Here is a 22,973-nt window from a genome sequence, read left to right as displayed (position 1 = left end):
ACTTGCCCATATTTAGATTGTGGGAGGAAACCAGAGCACCCGGAGAAAACCCACACAGACATGGGGAGAATGTGCAAACTCCACACAGACAGTTGTTAGATGATTTTTTAAAAATTGCAATACTATACAGAAAATCTAGATAAAGAATAGCAAGGATTTGCCGTGAATAATGAACAGCTTTTGCCACCTTACCTGGCCGATTGTGTAACCAATTTGGTTTCTTTATTTGTTGCCATTTCCATGGGTGAAGATTCAAACCTTTTTGTCCGATGCTGTTGTGTGATACTGAAGTGAACAGAAATGTTTTCAGATGTTGAACAAGGATCTGTCTTACTGTTTTCTGATATTACAGAAGAATCCTCAAGAAACACATCATCTCTCGAGGGGGACAGGGATGAAAGGGAATGCGCCCGATCTCTTGAATTCCTTCGTGGAGATTGCAGCCTGGAATGTGGAGATGGGGATGTAGAAGATGGAGATTCTGCAGAAGAACCTGTATGAGCCTTGGTCACATTAGAATCTGTCTCAAAGACAGTGACAGCTGAAACCTGGTTAGATCCTAACTTAATACCTTCCTGCTTCAATTTAATCCCATCTTGTTTCGGGGAAGGCAATCTTGATAGTGTTGGGGGTTCTTGTTTCAATGTCAGCGCCGCCTTATTCCAGTTAGTTGGAGTTCCACTGGATCTTTCTGGAGGTCCCATATTTCCAGTTTGGGATTCTAGTTCATTGTCAATCACAGAGTGGTGGAGTTGGTCAGAACTTCTGCTCAGTAATGGGGGACTTTCAACTCTTGACATCTGGAATTCATCCAATGACATTCCTCTTTGTCTTGCAAGCATGCCCTTGCTGGGTGCCATGGTTTTACGCTTATTTTCGTGACATTTTGAATAAGTCGTCCGATCAGTTACAGAACTGATTTTACCAGAAGCAGATCTAAGAAGGAACATTACAAATTTGGAAGATTTAGCTTGTGAATACAAAATTGGAGCACATTATGTCACACAATTGACAAGTTTCAAGCAGAACCAAGATTAGAACATTTTCTCACCTTTACACCCACATCATTGACATGTGAAATACCCACATGGGGAGAAATCTAGAATATCCAATCACGGTCTCAAATTATGGCATCTGCCATTTATGATGGAGAAGGGGAGTAATTTCTTCTCTTGAAGATCCTTCGTGTTTGTAGTCCTTACCCTCAGGAAGTACTGGAGGTTGAATGATTGAATAATTCAAGGCTGAGTTGGACAGATTTTTGATTGATATGGGAATCAAGGGTTATGGGGTCATGCAGAAAGAGTGGAGTTGAGGTCACATGAGACCAGCTATGATTGTACTGACTGGCAGAGCAGGCTTGAGTGGGTCTATTCCTGCTCCTATTTCGTCTGGTTTTATTTAAATTCCAGATAAAGCAATTCCTAACGGAGCTGTAATAACAACTGGCTAAGAGTAGAATTGTAATATCAGAAAATAATTACAGTAAAATCAACTCAATAATGCACAGAGGATGGTAATCCAATGATAATGACCATATACAATTTTCCTACATGTGTGAAGACAGGGTTTACAGCGTCCTCTGCTGGTGAATGACTGAATTTCTCTAGGGTTCTCTAATTCTAACAACAGAATTAAGGAATGGTCACAGCAGAGAAGAAGACCATTCAACCTATTATGACCACATGGCTATCTCAATGACTCCCACTCCTCAAATTTTCTCTCTATAGCCCTCCCTTAATTTCCATTACTGCAGAGAAGGAAGACTATTGGACCATCTTAGACTTTCCATACAGAAATACCATAGTTTTACCCCTCCTACAGCAGCCAATAGTTCCTCAAATAATTCCAGGCCACTCCAGGGAACTCATTGAATGCATTGATCACTTCATGCACAAAAAGTCATCTGATAATGAATTAAAACAAAGAACTACAGATGCCTGAAATCTGAAACAAAAACATAATTGCTGGAAAAACTTCTATGGACAGAAAGAAGTGATTTCTCTCCACTGATGTTGCTAAACCTGCTGGGTTTCTCCAGCAATTTCTGGTTTTGCATCTGACAATGAGTCTTCAATTTACCTTTCACTGGTTCGAACATACCATCACAGCTCGATTTCCAGGAATATTAAGAACTGAGCTTTTCTATTGTCTGAATTATTCTTATAATCTCAACAAGATCATTCCAGTCTTTTAACTTCACTCAAAACTTTGACACTATGGGTCAATTTCTCCACTGTCTTAATTGCTTGAATGCTTTCCTGGTTTCTAATCCACTAGAACTAGACGTGGAATTCAGAGTGCAGTTTCACCAATGCACTGTGCAATTTCATTATAATCTGTATTTACAGATCAATCTTCTTCCCTCCCCAAGTTTCACTGATAAATTCCCAAATGTTTTTCAGATAATAGTGAAGACAAATTCGCCCCTAATTTAAGGTAAATCCCTACTCCCTAAAATAAAATCTCCTATCATCTTCCTTCTAGAAATCTGGTTCACTGAAGACTCCCTTCAGGAAGCAACTACATCTGCCCCCTCAATATCTCCCTTTGTGATGGCTCAAGTTAGAGCACTTGTCAGTGAAATAGCTACAGATATTTGGGGACAATATCCCTACATAGAATAAACTGCTGATTCACACAGTTATAATTTCTGCAGTCATTGCCTTAAGTGGTTTATAGTTATTTCAAAATAATTTAGTATTGATTTTGTTCCCAACTTATAAAAATGAATATATTCAAACTATCCATCACATTCAATACCTTTTATGTTGTTTGATTGTATGTTATTTCCAATAAGAGGTAACATAAAGAGGTCCCCTCAACACTTGAAATGTATTTGACCTACTGATTTTCCTCAGTATATGAGATGATAATGTAAAGTCATACCAGGCTGACATAACCACTGTGCTGACCTAGCTATGAATAGGTGCTTCAATTCCTGGCTCTCTCTCTACAACAATACTTGGTGGATTTTAAACAGGCAGAGGTGGAAAATAACTTATGGATGATCATCACTGTGCGAATGGCTGCCCACTGCTTTCTCCAGATTTGTACCAGCAGGAGAAATCATGGCCAACAATGAGACATACAAATGAGAAAAAGACTTTGGTCATAGTTTCTGCTATTTGCATTGCCATGGTCGGTACCTGAACCACCTATCCAGTCTTAGAATTCAGACGACAGGACTGAAAGAGGGGTCCAAATGAGTACATTCAGAGTGTTGCTTTGTGACCATGAAGAACATTCATGGGCGGCATGATGGCTCAGTGGTTAGCACTGCTACCTCACAGCACCAAGGTCCCTGGTTTGATTCCAGCCTTGGGCAACTGTCTGTTTTGAGTTTGCACATTCTCCCCGTTTTCTGCGAGGGTTTTCTCCGGGTGCTCCGGTTTCCTCCCACAGTCCAAAGATGTGCAGGTAAGGTGAATTGGCCATGCTAAATTGCCCGTAGTGCGAGGTGCATTAGTCAGAGGGAAACGGGTCTGTGTGGGTTACTCTTTGGAGGGTCGGTATGAACTGGTTAGGCTGAAGGGCCTGTTTCCGCACTGTAGGGAATACAGGTTTTTTTTGCATAAGCAATCCATTGGCTGTCTGCTCATTGAGTCATAGAGTCATACAGCATGGAAAGAGGCCCTTCGGCCCAACTCATCCATGTCAATTCTCCTTGTGCTATGATAAGGGACATGGTTCTGTTCCAAAATGAACACAACTCCAGAAGCCACAGATTTACTTTCCATCTGGAAATGATTCTCAGGCTGGAAAACAAGGTCAGATGGAGATTATCAGAGCAGGGAGAAGTACCCTTCCACTTCAGTTCTGCCTCTCAAATATTGAAGCTTAAAGCTTAGGACATAGACTTTTCATTGACATTTTGTCACTCACCTGGAAGTGGTGTTGCTGTTACGCATTTGCACCAATGGTTCTGGGCTTAGACCAGGCGGCAAATCCTTCTGCAACAGGGAAAAACAAACCTTATCAAAACATTTTTATTCTCTTAGGTTTGTTTGGTTTAATTTCAATGTGTTTGAAATTTACTTGTTAAACTTGCAAAAACTAATTGGACAACTAATTGGGCGGCACGGTGGCACAGTGGTTAGCACTGCTGCCTCACAGCGCCAGAGACCCGGGTTCAATTCCCGCCTCAGGCGAGTGACTGTGTGGAGTTTGCACTGCTACCTCACAGCACCAAGGTCCCAGGTTTGATTCCAGCCTTGGGCAACTGTCTGTTTTGAGTTTGCACATTCTCCCCGTGTCTGCGTGGGTTTCCTCCGGGTGCTCCGGTTTCCTCCCACAGTCCAAAGATGTGCAGGTCAGGTGAATTGGCCATGCTAAATTGCCCGTAGTGTTAGGTAAGGGGTAGATGTAGGGGTATGGGTGGGTTGCGCTTCGGCGGGGCGGTGTGGACTTGTTGGGCCGAAGGGCCTGTTTCCACACTGTAAGTAATCTAATCTAACACTAGCCTCGAGGCAATTCAGTACTCATTTCTAGTACCTACATTGTAAAATATTTACTAGATGAAAGATTTACTAGGATGGTACCAGAACTGAGAGATTGCACTCACTGAACAGATTTTATTTTCTCTTTTGTAATGAAAAAATTTAGAGTTGATTTGATCAAGGTCTTTTAAATTCTGAATGGATGAAACAGAGTAGATACAGCAAGAATGTTTCCACTGGTGGGAAGATCCTAAACTTGGGCCATCAGTACAGCTTAATAATTTGTGCAATACAGAAATAAGGAGAAGTTTCTTTATTTGAAGAGTGGTTTGAATTTGGAACGGACTACCATAGAAAATGGTAAATACATGTAGTATTAATTGTTTTCAAACTCAGATTTCATTGTGGTTAAAAAATGAAAATAAAAAAACAATTTTGCAAGAGGAGCAGCATTTTTCTACATCTTCTCCTGAGGTTAATATAGTAACAGAGCTCTGGAACAAAAAGATTCCTGATCACTTAGGTTACAGGATAATACAAAAATCTTAAAATCTCTAATCAAATGGGTTTACAGTCTCCAGCCATTTTTGCAAATATTTCTTCACTGTTTTCACAATTATGATCCCCTTCTTCTGACCCTCAACCTTAATGACAAGTAAAGGACCAGAAACTACAGTCAGTTCTGCTACAATGCAGTAGTTCAGTTCTTGTGCAATTCTGTGTTATAAGAAAATCGCACAACAGCAGCACCATTTAAACTAATGGGACCAGAATCGCATTATAACCAATACTTTGTGCTTTAGAAACAGTGTCCCCAATTTGTCATTCGTGTTATAGGAAAGTTGTGTTGACAAAATGCCCATTATAGCAGAACGACCTGTACTTGGAAAACATTTGGTCTGGATCTGGCATTCATGTGGCAGGTTCACTTTTCTTTTTATACAATGTTAATTGCTCACCCTTCTTATCCATCACTGCTTTCTGGACCTGGCAGGTGCATTTGGCACCTTTCCTGCCATTAACTTTCCCCATTTACCTGAGCCGTGGTTCAGCATCAATACATGCTGGATTTGGATATAGGTTTGCTCGCTGAGCTGGAAGGTTCATTTCCAGACATTCCGTCACCCTACTCGGTAACATCTTCAGTGCGCCTCAGGGCAAAGCACTGTTGATAATTCCTGCTTTCTATTTATATGTTCATAAATATGCTTTTATATATGAAATATATAAATAGAAAGCAGGAATTTTCAACAGTGCTTCGCCCTGAGGCCCACTGAAGATGTTACCTAGTAGGGTGACGAAATGTCTGGAAATGAACCTTCCAGCTCAGCGAGCAAACCTACATCCAGAACCTCAACCTGAGCTACAAATCTTCTCAAAACTCGCTAACACACTGGCTTTCTTGAAGTGAACAAGATACCAGTCCTGATGTGGGAATCAAAGCCAGAGCTTCTCATCTCAAAAGCAGGAGTAACTGTGCCACACAAGCTCAGAGGGACAACTCAAATCAAAATGACTCAGCTCACAACTAACATACGTACCTGTGAGGATAATGGGGATGACTTTGATCTTGGGCGCCCAACAGAACGAACAGACTTTGGTGGGTCCGGCAAATTATCAGTGGAGGCAAATGGTCCAGAAATAACAATGTCATCTGCCTGCTTTTGAATGTAGTGGTTTTCAAATGGCTGACCTAACTGGCTGTTGAGAGACACGTTAGTGCAGACAGCTGGCATTGCCAAGGAATCATCCCATGATAAGTTCTGCCCTTTGGCAGAGCTGAGGTTGGAACATGCATTGGAACTCCACTCTGATAATCTCCAGTGTGCAATAGACCTTGCCATTTGGGTTTGTTCACATATGGGTTCTATGCCACAGGGTCTCTGACTTTTCTTGCGATCCATGTACTCAACTAAGGCCTTGTGCTGAATCTGCTTTAATGCCACAGGTGTATTTGCTGCCAAGGAAGTTGTTTCAAACAGTTGTTGCCTGGAAGATACAATGCTTCTCTCTTCATGTGGGTTTGGGAAATTACTGTCCTGCTCTGATGAAGGAGAGCATTTTCTTGAAATATTTGGCACACCCAATTGATTTATTTTTTCAGGTACTGAATGATAGATCTTTTTCTCTTGAGATGTCAGTTTTTTCCTGTTCCCTATACGAGCAGCCTGATGCTCAGAAGCCAAAGCTTTAGCTGGTAGGTCCTCATGTAATACTTGTGTTGGTGGCATTGTGGTTGTTGGATCATCGAGGAAATGCCTTGGGTCTGTCAAAGAAATTGTTTTGAAGTGCGTGATGCTTGGCCTCTCTGTGGGCTTCTGCTTAGCCCGGTTTGGCCAACTAAACTGAAGATCTCTACGTTTAAAGGAGGTCTCCTTCAGGACCATAGTCTGTGCATGCTTTACTTGATCTCTATAAGCAATTTTAGAAGAATCAGTTGGCGATCCAAAGGTGTCTGGACATTCTTCAGTCAATTGGTTAAGTTTGTTCGATTCATCTAAGAGCTGCAAAGAACTCTTGCACTTGTGAAACTGTTCCTGTTTGTTCTGGACACCCCTGCGCATGTCTTGGTTTCTGTCTCTCTGATTATATGCCTCTTTTGGCTCCTCCATGTATTGTCTTTTCTGATTAGCATTCACTGCTGCATTTTTAGCAATATTTGCGCTTTCGAAGGTAAGACGATGCAACATGGGAGTATTTTCAGCAGTGATAACACCTTCTGTACATACCTGTCTTGCTGGCCTAGACACTGCTAAAACGCTGTGGTCAATTCTTGTCTCTGAATGTGGAAGTACCTGAGATCCTGCACTGTCTATGCTATTTCTCATTTGCCTTTGGCTTATGTACTTGCTCTGCGTTGCTGACTCAGGCACTGTAGGATGTAGTTTAGGGTTGTGAGAATTTTCACTGGGTCCACAGTAGAAGATTTGACTGCTGCTGGTGTTGTTATGCCTTCCAACTTCAAATTTTCCACATGTGGGTTGCAAATCTATGCCAGGTGATGAAAGAACTAAATGGCTGGTATTCAACTGATCCAATGATTCCTTTCTACCTTTGCAATCTCTAGTTACATGAAGTTTAGAATGTACTTCAGATTTATATGCTTCCACAGTGTTGTCAAGGCCCTTTGCCTGGATAGGCCCTGAAATGCCTTCAGCTGGCGAGGACTCTCTTGTGGATGTTTCTGTACGTGCACTGCTGGTGTAACAATACGGCACTGTAATTTGATTACTTTCACTAGCACTACTAAGATTTACTACAGGTGACAGATCGAGGTGCTGCTGCCTAACAGGATGTTTAATTCTGTGCGCCAGTGGGAGATTGTACATTTGTTGCTGTGATTCTGCACAGTCAAGTGTGACACCAAAGCTGTGATGGGCAAAGGAAGGAGTTGAATCATTTGAGTTGTTTTGAGATGCCTTATCGGTCCTTTTGGAAGGCAAATTGACAGCACCTTCAAGTGAGTGATTATGTTTTTCTGGCACAAAACCAGCCAAGTTTGAAGTTGGAGTACACCAAGGAGACTGGGTTTGTCCAAGATTAGAAGGAACTCTATCAGGAGATAGGTTTGTGGTCACCTCAGATTGGTGGTAACTTGCGATAGTCACCCCCTGTGTCTTGCTCTCCGTTAGTGATGACCTCTCGGTCACATTTGGGGGGCAAGGCCCATCGTAGCTGTAATTGTTGCCAAGACCATCATGCTGCTTTGTAACTAGGAAACTATCAAGGCGCATTGGTGGAGGAGGTGGGTTTGACGAATTAAACTTCCTATCATTACCATTTCTATTGGAGTTATCCATTGATGGGAACACAGGTCTCTCTTCATTGCCCATAACACCAACATCACGGACTACTGTGTCAGTATGCTGCAATGCCTCTGAATCAGGACCCTGATAGAACACATTTCTTGATTGCCTGGGACTCTCACTGCAATGAGCTAGAGACAAGTACTCTGGAGTGTTGAACGAAGTAGAGAAGGAACTATAACCAGAGTCCCCTTTGCCACGCTGGTGGTTGAACTGATCTATGTGACTGGTGAGTCTGTCAGGAGAGAAGGGACTCGAGGTGGCTTCTGTTTGATCCAATCCATCCATTCTTCAACTGCTGTTCAACAATCTGATCTGCATCATTTCCAAATGAGACTTCAAAGATGCATCTGATTTCTTTGGATGAACCAATTTCTGAAAACAGATTAATTACAATTAAAACATTTACCACTGGTGCAAAGAAAAAGTGTGCACAAACTTATTGCACTATAGCATCCTGAAGTACATCTAATTACATAAAAGATTGCAGGTTCCAACCTTGCATACAGCAACTTTCCACGGACTGAAAATGCAACTAATGACAGCTTGTTGGAAATCATTGATCGAAGAAATAATGCTCACCTTGAGAGCCTTTCAGCAATTTTACTTTTATACCAACCTGAATGGGTAAAAGTTTGAATGTGTAAATTGAAATAAGTCACTCCTAGCAATCGAGTAATACCAAGTAATGCACAAAAAGGCAAATCAATAAAATACTCAAGTCACAAAGTGGGCTTGTACACAAGTTTCTAACTCAGGGCAACAGTACTATTAACTGAGCCAAGCAAATACCTGGGAAGATTAAATAACAAAAGTTCCATGATGCAACAACCAGAAAGAATAGTAATGGATATAGTGAGGAAACAAAGGTTGTGTCTAAATGAGGTGTAAATTATATATAAAAACTACCTGAATGCATTAGCAAGGGAGTAAGAAGGAAACAAGATGAAAACTAGCTTAGTAAAACAAAAAAGGGAGGAAAAATGGATCTCACACAAGATGGAAGCAGAGCATATGATGTCAAGTTGTTGAACTAAACACTGAGTCCAGAAAACTGGAGAGAGCGAAGGTGCTGTTCCTCAAACTTGCATTGGACTTCCCTGGGACACGAAGGCATCTCAGTCTTTAGCAGCTCATCTGAAAGTTGGCAGCAACACAGCAAGAAAAGGAACAGGGTGAGAGGGTGGAATATAAAGAGAATGGGAAACCAAAACACAAGAGCAATGGCATGTGTTCAGTGTAAAATGTACACAGAATGCAGAATTCTTAAACCATGTTCAGATTGTTTTTGGCCAGAATAGAAGGGGTTTATTAAAGAAATTGGCAATTTTGGACTTGATTTGAGGGAATTAATCTGAGGAGGTGACAGGGCCATCAGTTATAAAGCATTCTCATTGTAGTAATCCGGAGTTGTGATTTAAAAAAAAAAGAGGGGTAGTCAAAGAGTAAAAGTTTTAATTTGGGGAAAAACAATTTTACAAAACTGAGATGTGATTGAGTGTAAGCGGTCCTGAAGGTAAATCGAAGTCAGACCAGCTGGTTGTATTCAAGGAGGAAGATAAAACAACATTTATCTCTCAGTTGTCACAAATGTATATAACTGAATTGCTGCTGATGGACCGGAACAGAGGTACAGGAGCAGGCTATTCAGCCCATCAAGCTTACTTCCACCATTCAATGAGATCATGGCTAACCACCTATCACCATGCCCACTTAACTACACTTTCTCCACATCCTTTAATGTCATTAGGGTCCAGAAACCTCTTAGAGTATGTTCAACACAGAAACTATGACTGAGCCGCGCAGTCCTCTGGGATACATAATTCCAAAGGCTGACCATCCTTGAAGAGATTCTTCCTCGTCTCCATTTTAAATGGCCCACTCTTTATTCTGAAATTATATTATCTGGTTTTAGAGACACCAGCCAGGGGAAACATCTTATGTACATCCACTCTGTCACAACTTGTAACAATTTTGAAGTGTCAGTGTGATCACCTTTCATGCAAGTGACCCAGTACAACCCATGGACAAAACCAACGTCATCTACAAAATTCCATGCAAGGACCGCCACAAACACTACATAGGACAAACAGGAAGAAGGTTAGCCACCAGGATACACGAACACCAGTTAGGCACAAAAAGACATGACCCTCTCTCCCTCATAGCCCTACACATGGAGGAAAAAAACCACCATGTTGACTGGGACAACACATCTATCCTGGGATAGGCTAAGCAAATACATGCCAGAGAATTCCTAGAGGCCTGGCACTCCAACCACAACGTCATAAACAAACACATAGAACTAGATACCATCTATCAACCCCTCAGAGAACGAACCAGAAATGACATCACCACAAGCCCCAGGAAACCCACCCAGGACAAACATATAATTAGAAAGCAGGAGACAACAGCTTCACTTCACTTGGAGGTCGCCACTGATGATGTTACCTGGCCAGGTAATGAAACGTCTGGATATCAAACCTATAGCTCAGCGAGCAAACCTACACCCATCACCTTTCATTCTTTGAAGCTCAAGGAAATATAGACCCAGTTCCTTTAATCTCTCCTCATAAAGCAATCCTCTTATCCCAGAGATTAATCTGATGAACCTTCGTTGAACTCCCTTTGTGGCACTATATCCTTCCTTTGAGACTGAACTGTAGATAATACTCCAGGTGAGCTCTCCCCAAGACTTTATACAATTATAGAAAGATAGCTTCATTTCTCAAATCCTCAAACCCTATTGAAATGAATGTTAACACATCATTTGCCTTCCTAATTGCTTTTTGCGATCACATGCTAACTTTTAATGACTCATGGACAAGTATACCCAGATCCCTTTGGACATCCACACTTTCCAAGCTCTCAACATTTAAGAATTCTTCTGCCTTTTGTTTGGTACCAAATGAAAAACTTTTCACTTATTCACATTATTTACCATCTATTATGTTCTGAGCTGTTCATTTAGCCTGTCTATGTCCTCCTGAAGCCTCCTTGTATCCTTCTCCCGATTTATGATCCCACTCAGTTTGGAGTCATCAGCAAATTTGGAAATTTAATTAATTTCACATCCACATCATTTAAGTAGGTAATGAACATTTAGAATAGACCTATCACTGACCCTTGCACTATCCCACTAGTAAGAGCGTGTTCCTCCTGCAGGGCATTTGCCCTGTAGAAAAGGCTGAGGTGATGGTAGGCTGCTGAGATAACTCTGGCAGTTGTCCTTGGTGCCATGGTGCCATGGAGAGGCAGCCACTCCCAGGCAGCCTTCCTGCACTGATGGTGCCTTCATCGGTGGGGTCAAGGAGGCATCAGATCACAATGGCTTCATCCAAGGGACCCCCTCATACTCATCACCAACCACTTCATGGGTGCTTGAATATTAGAGGTGACCAATAGTTGTAATATACCTAGTACCCAGTTCATACATCATTTATGCCATCAGAGCCTTTGACATGTCAGTGCTACATAAAGTGACATTCATTGCCTGGAAGTCAGTGCAATACTTCTGCATCCATTCTACATGATACCTCTCACGCTTCTCCAAGTGGTTGGCCATGCTCTCAATGGACAGGCTCATGCAGTCATGTGCCTGATATAGGGCAGCACATATACAGGCGGCATGGTGACTCAGCGGTTAGCACTGCTGCCTCACAGCGCTAGGGACCCGGGTTCAATTCTAGCTTGGGGCAACTGTGTGTGGGGTTTGCACATTCTCCCCATGTCTGCGTGGGTTTCCTTCGGGTGCTCCAGTTTCCTCCCAAGTCTAAAGATGTGCAGGTTAGGTGAATTGGCCATGCTAAATTGCCCGTAGTGTTAGGTGCATTAGTCAGGGATAAATGTAGGGGAAAGGGTCTGCATGGGTTGCTCTTTGGAGGGTCAGTGTGAACTTGTTGGGCCGAAGAGCCTGTTTCCACACTGTAGGGAATCTAAAATAAAAAATGTTATGAACGGGCATCTCCATTGTCTGCTCCACAATCTGCACAGTCTCCGAGAACATGACATTTGCACATGCCTCATACGGTTGTTATAGGAACACAAACTGTGTGTGAGACACCCATGACTGTGGATCTCCATCATCATACTATGGCTGTGTCCATCCTCCAAGGGTCACTGCCCACAGCTTTCCTCACCTCTTCCCTAATTTGCTGCTCACCATGTGCCACCCTTTCCATGTTTGCTTGAGGGCCCATAGAGTTGATGTGTCTGCACTGGTGGAAGGTGGCCTTGACTGGTCTGGCGCTGCAGCCTCACGTACACCTTCTGACTTTCCAAATTGTGCTGATATTGTCACTTTTGCCTGCAATGCCTGCTGCTCCACAATTGGCCCAATGGGAGACACAAGAAGGTGGGTTTGCAAATGTTTTTCTGCCATTGTCTGCTCTGTGCAATTGAAGCAGATCCATATAGAGTTACTGCTTTGGCATGAAGGAAAGATTAATAAATTTCACCTCTATCATCCAGAGATGTTCAGGTCCTAGTAGCCATTCCTTTATTCTCACCAATGCCTCCTACACAGCTATTCCAGTCAGTCAAGGGCTGCCTCCTTTATTGGTGTCAATATGGCTAGATGTGGCACTTGATCAGTTGATGAAACACTATCTCTGGTGTCCAGTGTCCTCTTCTCCCCAAAGGACATGAGAGTGCAAGGGAATTAAAAACCGGTGTGCATACTTGCAATGTATCCAGCTCAAAAATATTAATGACATTGGCCACAGTGTTGTCTCTTGTACTTCTGATTGAGGTCAACTTTGCCCACAGCTCAGTGATACACCTGGGCACACAGCTACAGGCTGTTTATACGTATTTAATCCCAGTCTACCTTTATTATTTTTTGCCGTTGCACGCTGGCATCTTTGAAGAAACAACTTATGAGGGATTTTCATGGTACCCTCCAGATTCCTAAGGCTGCAGACGCATGCAGCCTTGTGGGAACATTGGTAAAAGTCACACTACAGGACTTTCATGCATAGTCTAGGCTGGCACGTCAGTGTGTGCTGAGGGAGTGTTGCATTGTGAAAATTGTCATGCTTCTGATGATGTATTAAACCAACACCCTGTCTGCCTGTTCAGGTAAAAATGGTCACTTGGTCCTATCATCCTGATCGATCAACTGATCAAAATGAATGGACGGATCATTTATCCCACACGCTGTTTATAGTGCTTTGCTGTGTGCAGCTTATTGATTCTTTTGCTTACAGAACAATAGTGAACATGCCAAAAAAGTACTACATAGACAATGAGTACATTGACAACTTAAGATGTGATAAATAAGTTTCACTCTTAACTTTTTCTTTTTCCTTTTTGCCTAGCAGGATACAACTCTGCTGCATCAGATGAAGTGTGACAAATGTTGGGACAGCCATAAATATACAACTACTGCACAATCAGGATTACCGATCTAAAGAGTTGACACAATAGGAGTTTCGCTGCAAATGTGATGAAGCCATTTTGAAAATTTCTAGTGTCTGATTTTTATAAAAAATGTTGAAGTTTTAAATTAAAATGCATTTTAAGTGAGATAGAATCAATATGGTCTCATCACTAGTCATTTTGTTGTGCTCTGCCTGAAAGTATAAACTTGGTAAAATTCCTTGCTACTTATTACCATGACAACACTGACCTTTAAAAATAAACTAACTGCAGCAAGTGGCTCCTTGTTAGCTTTTTCAGAATCCAACTGGTCTTCACATGTGGAATAATGTTTCAATATTTTTAAATAAAAAGATATAATTCATAATAAAGTGCCTTTACACAACTCTACTGTGTACAGCTGCAATGTTCTTCATGTTGCAGAAATACCAGCAGGTTTCACAATTATCTTTTGCCCCACTTAAAAGACTGGTGCACAGATATGCAAGTTGATAAATATGCTTTAGAGCTATGGTGATATCGTTTGATGCAAATATCAGCATGAGAGAGAATTACAGAACTATGTGTCTTGAGAGAAGCACACAGCAAATAAGTAGAACTGCACTCCAATCTGCAAACCACGTTCATTATAACCACAGAGAATTCTAATCAGTTATTTTGGTAATTGAACGTTCAAAGCTTTAAGGAAAAGAAAAGACAAAAAAAACTCACCAGAATGCAGAGCTGAAGGACTGATACTGGTTAAGAGTAGGTGCAATAATGGCTTACAGAAAAATTCAATGACGTGAGGCTTTGAATAACCAGAGAGCTAGAATGACATATTTCTTTGCTGACATACCTTATTTAACAAAAAAAAAGACCCACATTCTTGTCCTAGTACTGTTCAACTGCAACTAGAGAGTGAAGAGAGAGAGCAGCCAAACAGCAGCAGCATGTCAAATTATAAGCAGCATTCCATCAGCGGTGATCCGCTACATACACTGCTAGAAAGAATTCTAAAATAATCTTGGGAGTTTAGGCCTCCAATCGGAAGCATCGTGAGAGAAGTGAGATCACCTCTCCTAAGCAAGTTAAAGAACAGTATCCTTCCTAATTATTTGAATGAATTTTGAAAGCCTGACTGAAAACATGTTTTGACCTTAAACCCATGTAAGCATCAAATCTCAGATGTTTGTTTTTCATTGCATCATCCATTGTCAATTGGTACAAATGCAGATTAAAACTTATTTCACGTTTCCTTGGTTGCTTCCTTTGTGTTACTTATGATTCTCAGGGGCTGAATGTAATCTTTAATGTTACCATAGACACCGCAATTCCCTTTGGCTGTAATTATCGACCAATTTATCCTCTTTCTTCCCAGGCACTGCTGCTTCTTTTCCCCAGCTGCCCCTCTCCTGCAGTGTTTGTTTTTCTTTATCTCTGCCTGATTTCCAGCCTCTCCACAATATTCAATGATGGAGCATTCACAATCATCTAGGCAGAAACTTCCACTGATTTTTATCTCACAGTATAGAAGTTCTCCTCGTCCATGACTTAAATGATCAATCCTTTATCCTAAGGCTTTTGCTCCACTCCTCTTCCTCAGGAGGCTCAGGAAATTTATCATGTCCATAAAGGACCCTCACCACCCTTTATAGATACACCATAGAAAGCATTGAATCTGGGTGCATCTCAGCTTTGTACAGCTACTGCTCTGCCCAGGACTGTAAGAAACTACAGAAAGTTATGAACACAACCCAGAGCATCACATTAGCTAACCCCCCATCCACTGCCTCCATCTACACCTCTCATTGCCACAGAAAGACAGCCAACATCAATAAAGAACAGTAGGTCAGGCAGCATCCAAGGAACGGGAGAATCGACGTTTCGGGCTGATGCCCGAAACATCGATTCTCCTGTTCCTTGGATGCTGCCTGACCTGCTGCGCTTTTCCAGCAACACATTTTCAGCTCTGATCTCCAGCATCTGCAGTCCTCACTTTCTCCATCAATAAAGAACACCCCCTTAACCCTGCTTACAATCTCTTCCAACCTCTTCCGTCAGGCAGAAGATACAAAAGATTAAACACATGTACCAACAGGTTCAAGAACAGCTTCTTCACTGCTGTTATCAGACTGGCGAATTAACCTCTCAAATTTCAAATCTAATGTTGATGTTGCTTCAACTCCTTGGCAGCTGTAACTTTTTATGCCTTGCTCTGTTCAACCACCCTATGATCTGCCTGCACAGCGTGCAAAATTAAACTTTTCACTATACAAATCAAATCAAATCAAATCAATCTACACACTTCTCCTTCACATAACCAATCTCTCAGTGTCTGCCCTGGCAAACCCCTTCAAGATGCTGTAAGTTCCAATTAGGTCACCTCCCAACCTCCTGAACCTCAGAGAGTATAGACCACATTTATTCAGCCTCTCAGTTAAGGAACCAATCCAGTGTATATTTAGTCATTTCCTTCCCTAAATAAGGATACCAAAAAGGGACACAATATTCAAGTGAGTTCACACCAAAGCTCTCAATAATTCCTTGTTCTTGCAGTCCCTTTCCTATAAGTGACAAAATCCAAACTGACCATGACTCAAGACTGTAGTTATTATTTTGAATATCAGTACGAATCAGTACTGCACTCTATTGGAAGGCAATTGTGAGTTTTGTCAGTAGAAAGCTTGTTCACAGATGGCGTGAAACTAAATATGGTCATCCTTTCAGGCAGTGTGAACAAAAAATAATGTCAGCATTGCTCTAACTCTCACAGTAAAGGTGGAAACATGGCATGCATGACAAGAAAAACATATGTTTGTGCAATTACAACAAAAACAAATGGCAACACTGAAATAAAAAAAACAGAATACTTATACTTTACAGTGGCCCTCACAAATTTAAGCTTATAAAGAGTTAATTGAGAACATGCCCTTTGGTGTTCCAATTTGTTTGGCATTTTAATACTTTAAAATGGTTTTAAAACTGGGTGAACTTAGTAGTGTTTGTGCCAAGGGCAAAGGGCTATATTTCCATTTTGTTTCATTCCAGAATGAAATCTCAGTAAAATGATGCCATTGTTTTACTAAACCTACTATCAGCTAAGTAGTTGGAAGGAATGTTGTCTCTGGTATATAATAAATGACTTGGCAACCCTATAACACATGGATTCTGGGACAGTGTGAACATTCCAATGGTGAACGCCACGTTGTCATTGTAATCCTTTTTGTTGCAAAAGAGAAATAAATTAAAGTATGGTGAGGAGTTGGGAAAGAGCTCTTCGTGAAAAGCAGCGTAAGTGAAAATGTGAGGTACTATCCTTTCACAGCTTTAAACCATTTATAACTATCTGGTTTGTTTTTAAACATAAAAGGAATTACCATATTATTAACTTTACTGATTGAGCTTTATCAAAGCAATAGTGACATTTTATGATGCATGTTTTATTCTATTGTTGATGTTACCTCAGCCCAGCATGCCAACATTTGCGACAGGCACACATATCTTTCCTCAGTTGGACGCAGGCTAAAATTTTCTCACAAGGTTGATCTCAAAAATGTGCCCAAGATACCAAGCAAGGAGATAAACTACATTGTTTCTCAGTGTTACTCTTTCACACTCACTAGTTAGTGACATTCCAGATGACTTGGGTTCGGAAATTTTCAAATGATCCCAGATTTAACCAATATACCTGGTTCTGGTTAAAGTACTGGTCATAGATCTGCTTGGATTGAATTTTCCTATAAGTAAGGTGTTATGTCAAGTGAGACTCATGGCATCTACTCCACCATTACTCAGAACAACTTTTATTATGATTCTTCCACTCTTCATTTTATTAGTTATGTAAGTGGCACTTGGGTACTTTTCTTTGGGAATCCTATGGTAGTGATGGAATTGCTCAGTACTGTGAGAATTTTTTAAGTTTTCGCATCTCCAGTACCCTATTTAAAACTCCACTTCAATCGCTACATGCCAGAAACAACACCTCACACTGCCATGCTTGAACCTCGACATTCATAGTCTGGACAAAAGGAAAGCTCTCTTTCCCCACTTTATGGGCAGGAATTTGGAATTGTTGATGAACAGGATGGCTGAAAGGAAGACAGTCCTTTACTTGAGTTGAGCACCACATAAGGCTACTCCACCAAATCCAGCCAGCCTGAATGTAGTGTCCTGAGTGAAGTAAGACATCAAGCAGTGTCAATAGAAGGTCAGTGCTCTGCAAGGGTAAGTGCTACTACCTTCTCTCTGCTAGCTCACACTCAGAGGTGGCACTCACCCCATTCCTGCCACTGCACAAACCTCTCACAAAAGGCTCATGGACTACAACACCCATGATTACATACACTACGATCAATTAATGACTCTTATACCCTTTGTGCCCTCCATGCTTCCTACTTCTTCACCAGCTCTCCTGTTCATGCATCACCACTAACTGCTGTTCTATCTACTTCCATCCGACTCAATTCATCCCCTTCTCTCTGAAGCTTGACCCACAACTGGGCCAATGGGTCTGAGAATGATAAGGGTCGGTAGTTATCAGGCTCCTTGCATCTGCTGCAGTCCTATGGAAATGTTGAATTTGGCAAGAGAAGTACACAACCACTCGTGTGGGGATAGGCTTCACAATGAGACTGGTGTCTCATTACCAACAGGATTAACAGTCAGTCTGAACAAGCTTCCAACACTCTTCAAAAAAAAAATTTCCATTCGTAATTAAAACCAAAATAGTGTGGATGCTAGACATCTGAATACTGGACTCAAAATGTTAACTCTGTTCCTCTTTCCCTACATGCTGGTGGGGAGGGAGGATGTGGAGGAGAGGGGCAGGGACTGTGATCTCACTCCATCTGCCCCTTCTTCTCAGATAATTTTGAATAACCTATCATTTTATTATTATTTGTTCACAGGATGCGGGCATTAGTGGCTAGGCCAGCATTTATTATTCATTCCTGACAATCAACAACATTAATGTGTGTCTAGAATCGCATGCAGGCCAAACCACGCAGCAGATTTCCTTGCTTAAAGGACATTTATGAACCAGGTTTTTTTTTTAACAATGATCAGCAATGGCTACGCAATTGTCATCAGGATAGATTTTTATTTCAGACTTTTGTTGAATTCTAATTTCACCACTTGCAAGTCAGAAATCATCTCCTCGTCCACAGAACGTTAGCCTTGAGTTATAGAGTCATAGAGCTGTACAGCACTGAAACAGACCCTTCAGTCCAATTTGTCCATGCCGATCAGATATCCGACCTAATCTAGTTCCATTTGTTAGCACTAGACCCATATCCCTCCAAACCCTCCTATTCACATACCCAGGTAAAAACAATGACTGCAGATGCTGGAAACCAGATTCTGGATTAGTGGTGCTGGAAGAGCACAGCAGTTCAGGCAGCAGCCAAGGAGCAGTAAAATCGACGTTTCGGGCAAGGGCTTTTGCCCAAAACGTCGATTTTACTGCTCCTCGGATGCTGCCTGAACTCCTGTGCTCTTCCAGCACCACTAATACATATTCATATACCCATCCAGATGCCTTTTAAACATTGCAATCGTACCAGCCTTGACTACTTCCTCTGACAGCTCATTCCACACGCGTACAACCCTCTGCATGAAACGTTGCCCCTTAGGTTTCTTTTATATCTTCCCCTCTCATCCTAAACCTATGCCCTCTAGTTCTGAACTTCCACACCCCAGGGAAAGGACTTTCTCTATTTATCTTATCCATGCCCCTCATGATCTTATAAACGTTTATAAAGTCACCCCTCAGCCTCCGACGCTCCAGGGAAAACAGCCCCAGCCTGTTCAGCCTCTCCCTATAGCTCAATTCCTCCAACCCTGGCAACATCATCGTAAATCTTTTCTGAACCCTTTCAAGTTTCACAACATCTTTCCGATAGGAAGGAGACCAGAATTGCACGCAATATTCCAACAATGGCCTAACCAATGTCCTGTACAGCCACAACATGACCTCCCAACTCCTATACTCAATACTCTACCTGCGACTCCACTTTCAAGGAGCTATGAACCTGCACTCCAAGGTCTCTTTGTTCACCAACACTCCCTCGGACCTTACCATTAAGTGTATAAGTCCTGCTAAGATTTGCTTTCCCAAAATGCAGCACCCCACATTTATCTAAATTAAACTTCATCTGCCATTCCTCAGCCCATTGGCCCATTTGATCAAGATCCTGTTGTACTCGTAGGTAACCTTCTTTGCTGTCCACCACACCTCCAATTTTAATGTCATCTGCAAACTTACCAACTATCCCTCATATGTTCACATCCAAATCATTTATATAAATGACAAAAAGTAGTGGGCCCAACATTAGTACTTGTGGCACTCCACTGGTCACAGGCCACCAGTCTGAAAAACAACCCTCCACCACCACCCTCTGTCTTCTATCTTTGAGCCAGTTTTGTATCCAAATGGCTAGTTCTCTGTGTGCCATAGATCAAACCTTGCTAACCAGTCTCCCATGGGGAATCTTGTCGAACACCTTACTGAAGTCCATATAGATCACGTCCACCACTCTACCTTCATCAATCCTCTTTGTTACTTCTTCAAAAAACGCCATCAAGTTCGTGAGACATGATTTCCCACACACATAGCCATGCTAACTATCCCTAATCAGTCCTTTCCTTTCTAAATACATGTAAGTCCTGTTCCTTAGGATTCCTGCCAACAATTTACCCACCATTGAAGTCAGACTCACCGGTCAATACTTCCCTGGCTTTTCCTTAACACCTTTCTTCAATAGTGGTACCACGTTAGCCAACCTCCACTCTTCCGGCATCTCGCCTGTGACTATTGTCGATACAAATATCTCAGCAAGGGGCCCAGCAATCACTTCCCAGCTTTCCAAAGAGTTCTAGGGTGCACCTGATCGGGTCTTAGGGAGTTATCCACTTTTATGCATCTTAAGACATCTAGCACCGCCTCCTCCGTAACATGGACATTTTTCAAGATGTCACCATCTATTTTCCCACATTCTATATTTTCCATGTTCTTCTCCACAGTATACACTGATGAAAAAATACTTGCTTAGTATCTCTCCTTTTCCTGCGGCTCCACACATTGACTGCCTTGCTCATCTTTGATGAGCCCTATTCTCTCCCTAGTTACCCTTTTGTCCTTAACATATTCATTAAAATACATTAGTTCTGGATTTTTAATCCAGTGATATCACCACGATGTAAACATATGTTCACTTGCACTGTAAAAGGTGCTTGTTTTTATATAAAACTTCCACTATTGTACCTGGTTAAGTCCCACCACAGGAGAGATGAACAGTCTCTTTCAGACATCCCAAGAATGAAAGAAGTTATAATGGTCAGGCATTGTTCATCTCTTGCAAGCAACTGACGCCTTGACTGCTAATAGCCTCAACTGTCAAGGATAGTTGAATTGTGACATTGAGGACTGCAGCATGGCATTGCACATTAATGTGGACAATACTGAGGATAAATGCAATTTACAGGCATTATGCCAAGGCATGCCCTTTACACCTCATTTCATATTTATACTCACCTTGAAAGTGAGAACACGGAATCAGTGATGATTCTTCACAGCTTTGCTGGAGAAGGTTCACCATGTGTGTCATATTTTGCAGGCTGTGCACTTCTGTTCAAGGCTGGGCAAGTTCACATGTCCACTCTTACTCACATTGATCTGCTGAGAAAAACTATATAAAGCATTGCTGCCCACGGGTTCAATGCTGCCCTGGAGGATGCTCAAGCATTTCAGGACAAATTAGTAGTCTGTGTGCACTGTGAAACATTGAAGAGTTACTGGTGATGTCAAGGTAAAATGAAGATTCTTCAATATTTCTCTCAACCTGTTGCCTATCGTGAGAGACTTCACTGCACACCACTCAAATATGATATCTTGACAGATGTCATAATCTTAGTGCTGTATGACGTTAACGCACTGTCTCACCAACAATTGCATTTTCCCAAATGGTCAGTAGGACCTGTCATATGTAAATACCCAAAAGGGAATGATCCAATGATATCAAGCATACAATTAGATGGATAATGAGACATTTACTCAACAACAAAGGTCAAGGACTACAAAGGTTGTCATGTCCTTTGTACTTAACAGGGGCTACTTACCATATCACTAACAGAATGTTAAATAATTAAATGAATTCCAAAGCTGACTCATTCATTCTGGATATGGGTTTCAATGAGGTTTTTTCTAACTTTTCTGGGTTGATGATCCTCTGTCATGTTGTTTCAGACAGCTCTTCTGGTCAACATCCTGATCCTCAACATCAGCTTCACCCTCAGAACCTTGCTGCTGATTTCCATGTTGGTTGTATCCTGGACAGCATCCCCTTTAGTGGCTCCAGTTTTGAAAGGGACGGCATGCTACACATGTTGGTTATAATGCAAAGCTCTACTGGAGGAGGAGCAGGCAACAAAACCTCATCTTGAGGAGGGCTGGAGTATGTTCCACCATGTCCCAGGTCAAAACAGGAACAGCATGGCATCTTTGTTCTACCTCAATCCAAGAGTTTCATAAAGTTGTCATGAGCCAGGTTTGGAAGGGTAACTCCTGGTCTCTCAGCTGCCATCCCTGAGGAACTTGGAAGGAGGCAGCAACTGTCATAAGAAAGAGTCAGGTGCAGACCTCCAAAATTTGACATTGATATTTTTGACCAGCACTTCGACTGATTGTAGTGGTACCCCACCTCCATTCCTACCCAACTGACTGTGGTCCCACTTTAACCCACTAAGGACTGCTCCCCTTAGACTTTCATACGTGGCCATTTTCTTCAAGCACATGTAGTGTGTAAACTGCTCACACATGCCGCAGGTCTGACAGTAACATAGCTCAGTCCTACACAGCACACCACAGCAGAGCAACGCATCCATACCCTGTTAGCTATTGGATTGACTATTCAGTGGTCACCACCATCATAAGCTGCTTCCGTCTTGTTCTGTGCTAAAAGTCTATGAAAGCCACAGAAGCTGTCAAACAGGAAGCGAGCACTAAAGACCCATGTGCATGAAGAAAGCAGTGTGAGCCACACTATGGCTGACAGTCCATAATTGTGAGAGTGGACAAAGAGTGGAGGTGAAAAAAGCACAGCAGGTCAAGCAGCATCACAGGAGAAGGGGAGTTGACATTTCAGGGCAGAACCTTTCATCAGAATGAAATGTTTCGACCTGAAACACTGACTCCCTTTCTCCTATGATGCCGCTCGACCTGCTGTGCTTTTTTCAGCTCTACTCTGGCTCTCCTGCATCTGCAGTTCTCATTATCTCCAAGCCCGTAAGTGCGTGCTAAGAAGGTTATGTGATGTTTACTGAGGCTGGTAGCCTTCAAGTAAGTGCAAAGTAAGCGCAAAGTAAGTGCGCACTA

General features: G+C 41.9%; 1 protein-coding gene across 1 annotated transcript in view; it reads right to left on the bottom strand.

Moving 5' to 3' along the window:
- shroom1 (shroom family member 1) overlaps window positions 1-22,973 on the bottom strand; it is a 75,567-nt gene that overhangs the window by 30,010 nt on the left and 22,584 nt on the right. The window contains exons 2-4 of the mRNA XM_072590539.1: window positions 5,981-8,620; window positions 3,886-3,953; window positions 193-936 (exon numbers count right to left, since the gene is read on the bottom strand). Of these exons, the coding sequence (XP_072446640.1) occupies window positions 193-936; window positions 3,886-3,953; window positions 5,981-8,533 (3,365 nt within the window). The 5' untranslated portion in view covers window positions 8,534-8,620. The remainder of the gene's footprint in view (window positions 1-192; window positions 937-3,885; window positions 3,954-5,980; window positions 8,621-22,973) is intronic.

The sequence above is a fragment of the Chiloscyllium punctatum genome, chromosome 20, assembly GCF_047496795.1.
Source record: "Chiloscyllium punctatum isolate Juve2018m chromosome 20, sChiPun1.3, whole genome shotgun sequence".
Classification (NCBI taxonomy): Eukaryota; Metazoa; Chordata; class Chondrichthyes; order Orectolobiformes; family Hemiscylliidae; genus Chiloscyllium; species Chiloscyllium punctatum.
This window is presented reverse-complemented; position numbering and strand designations above follow the sequence as displayed.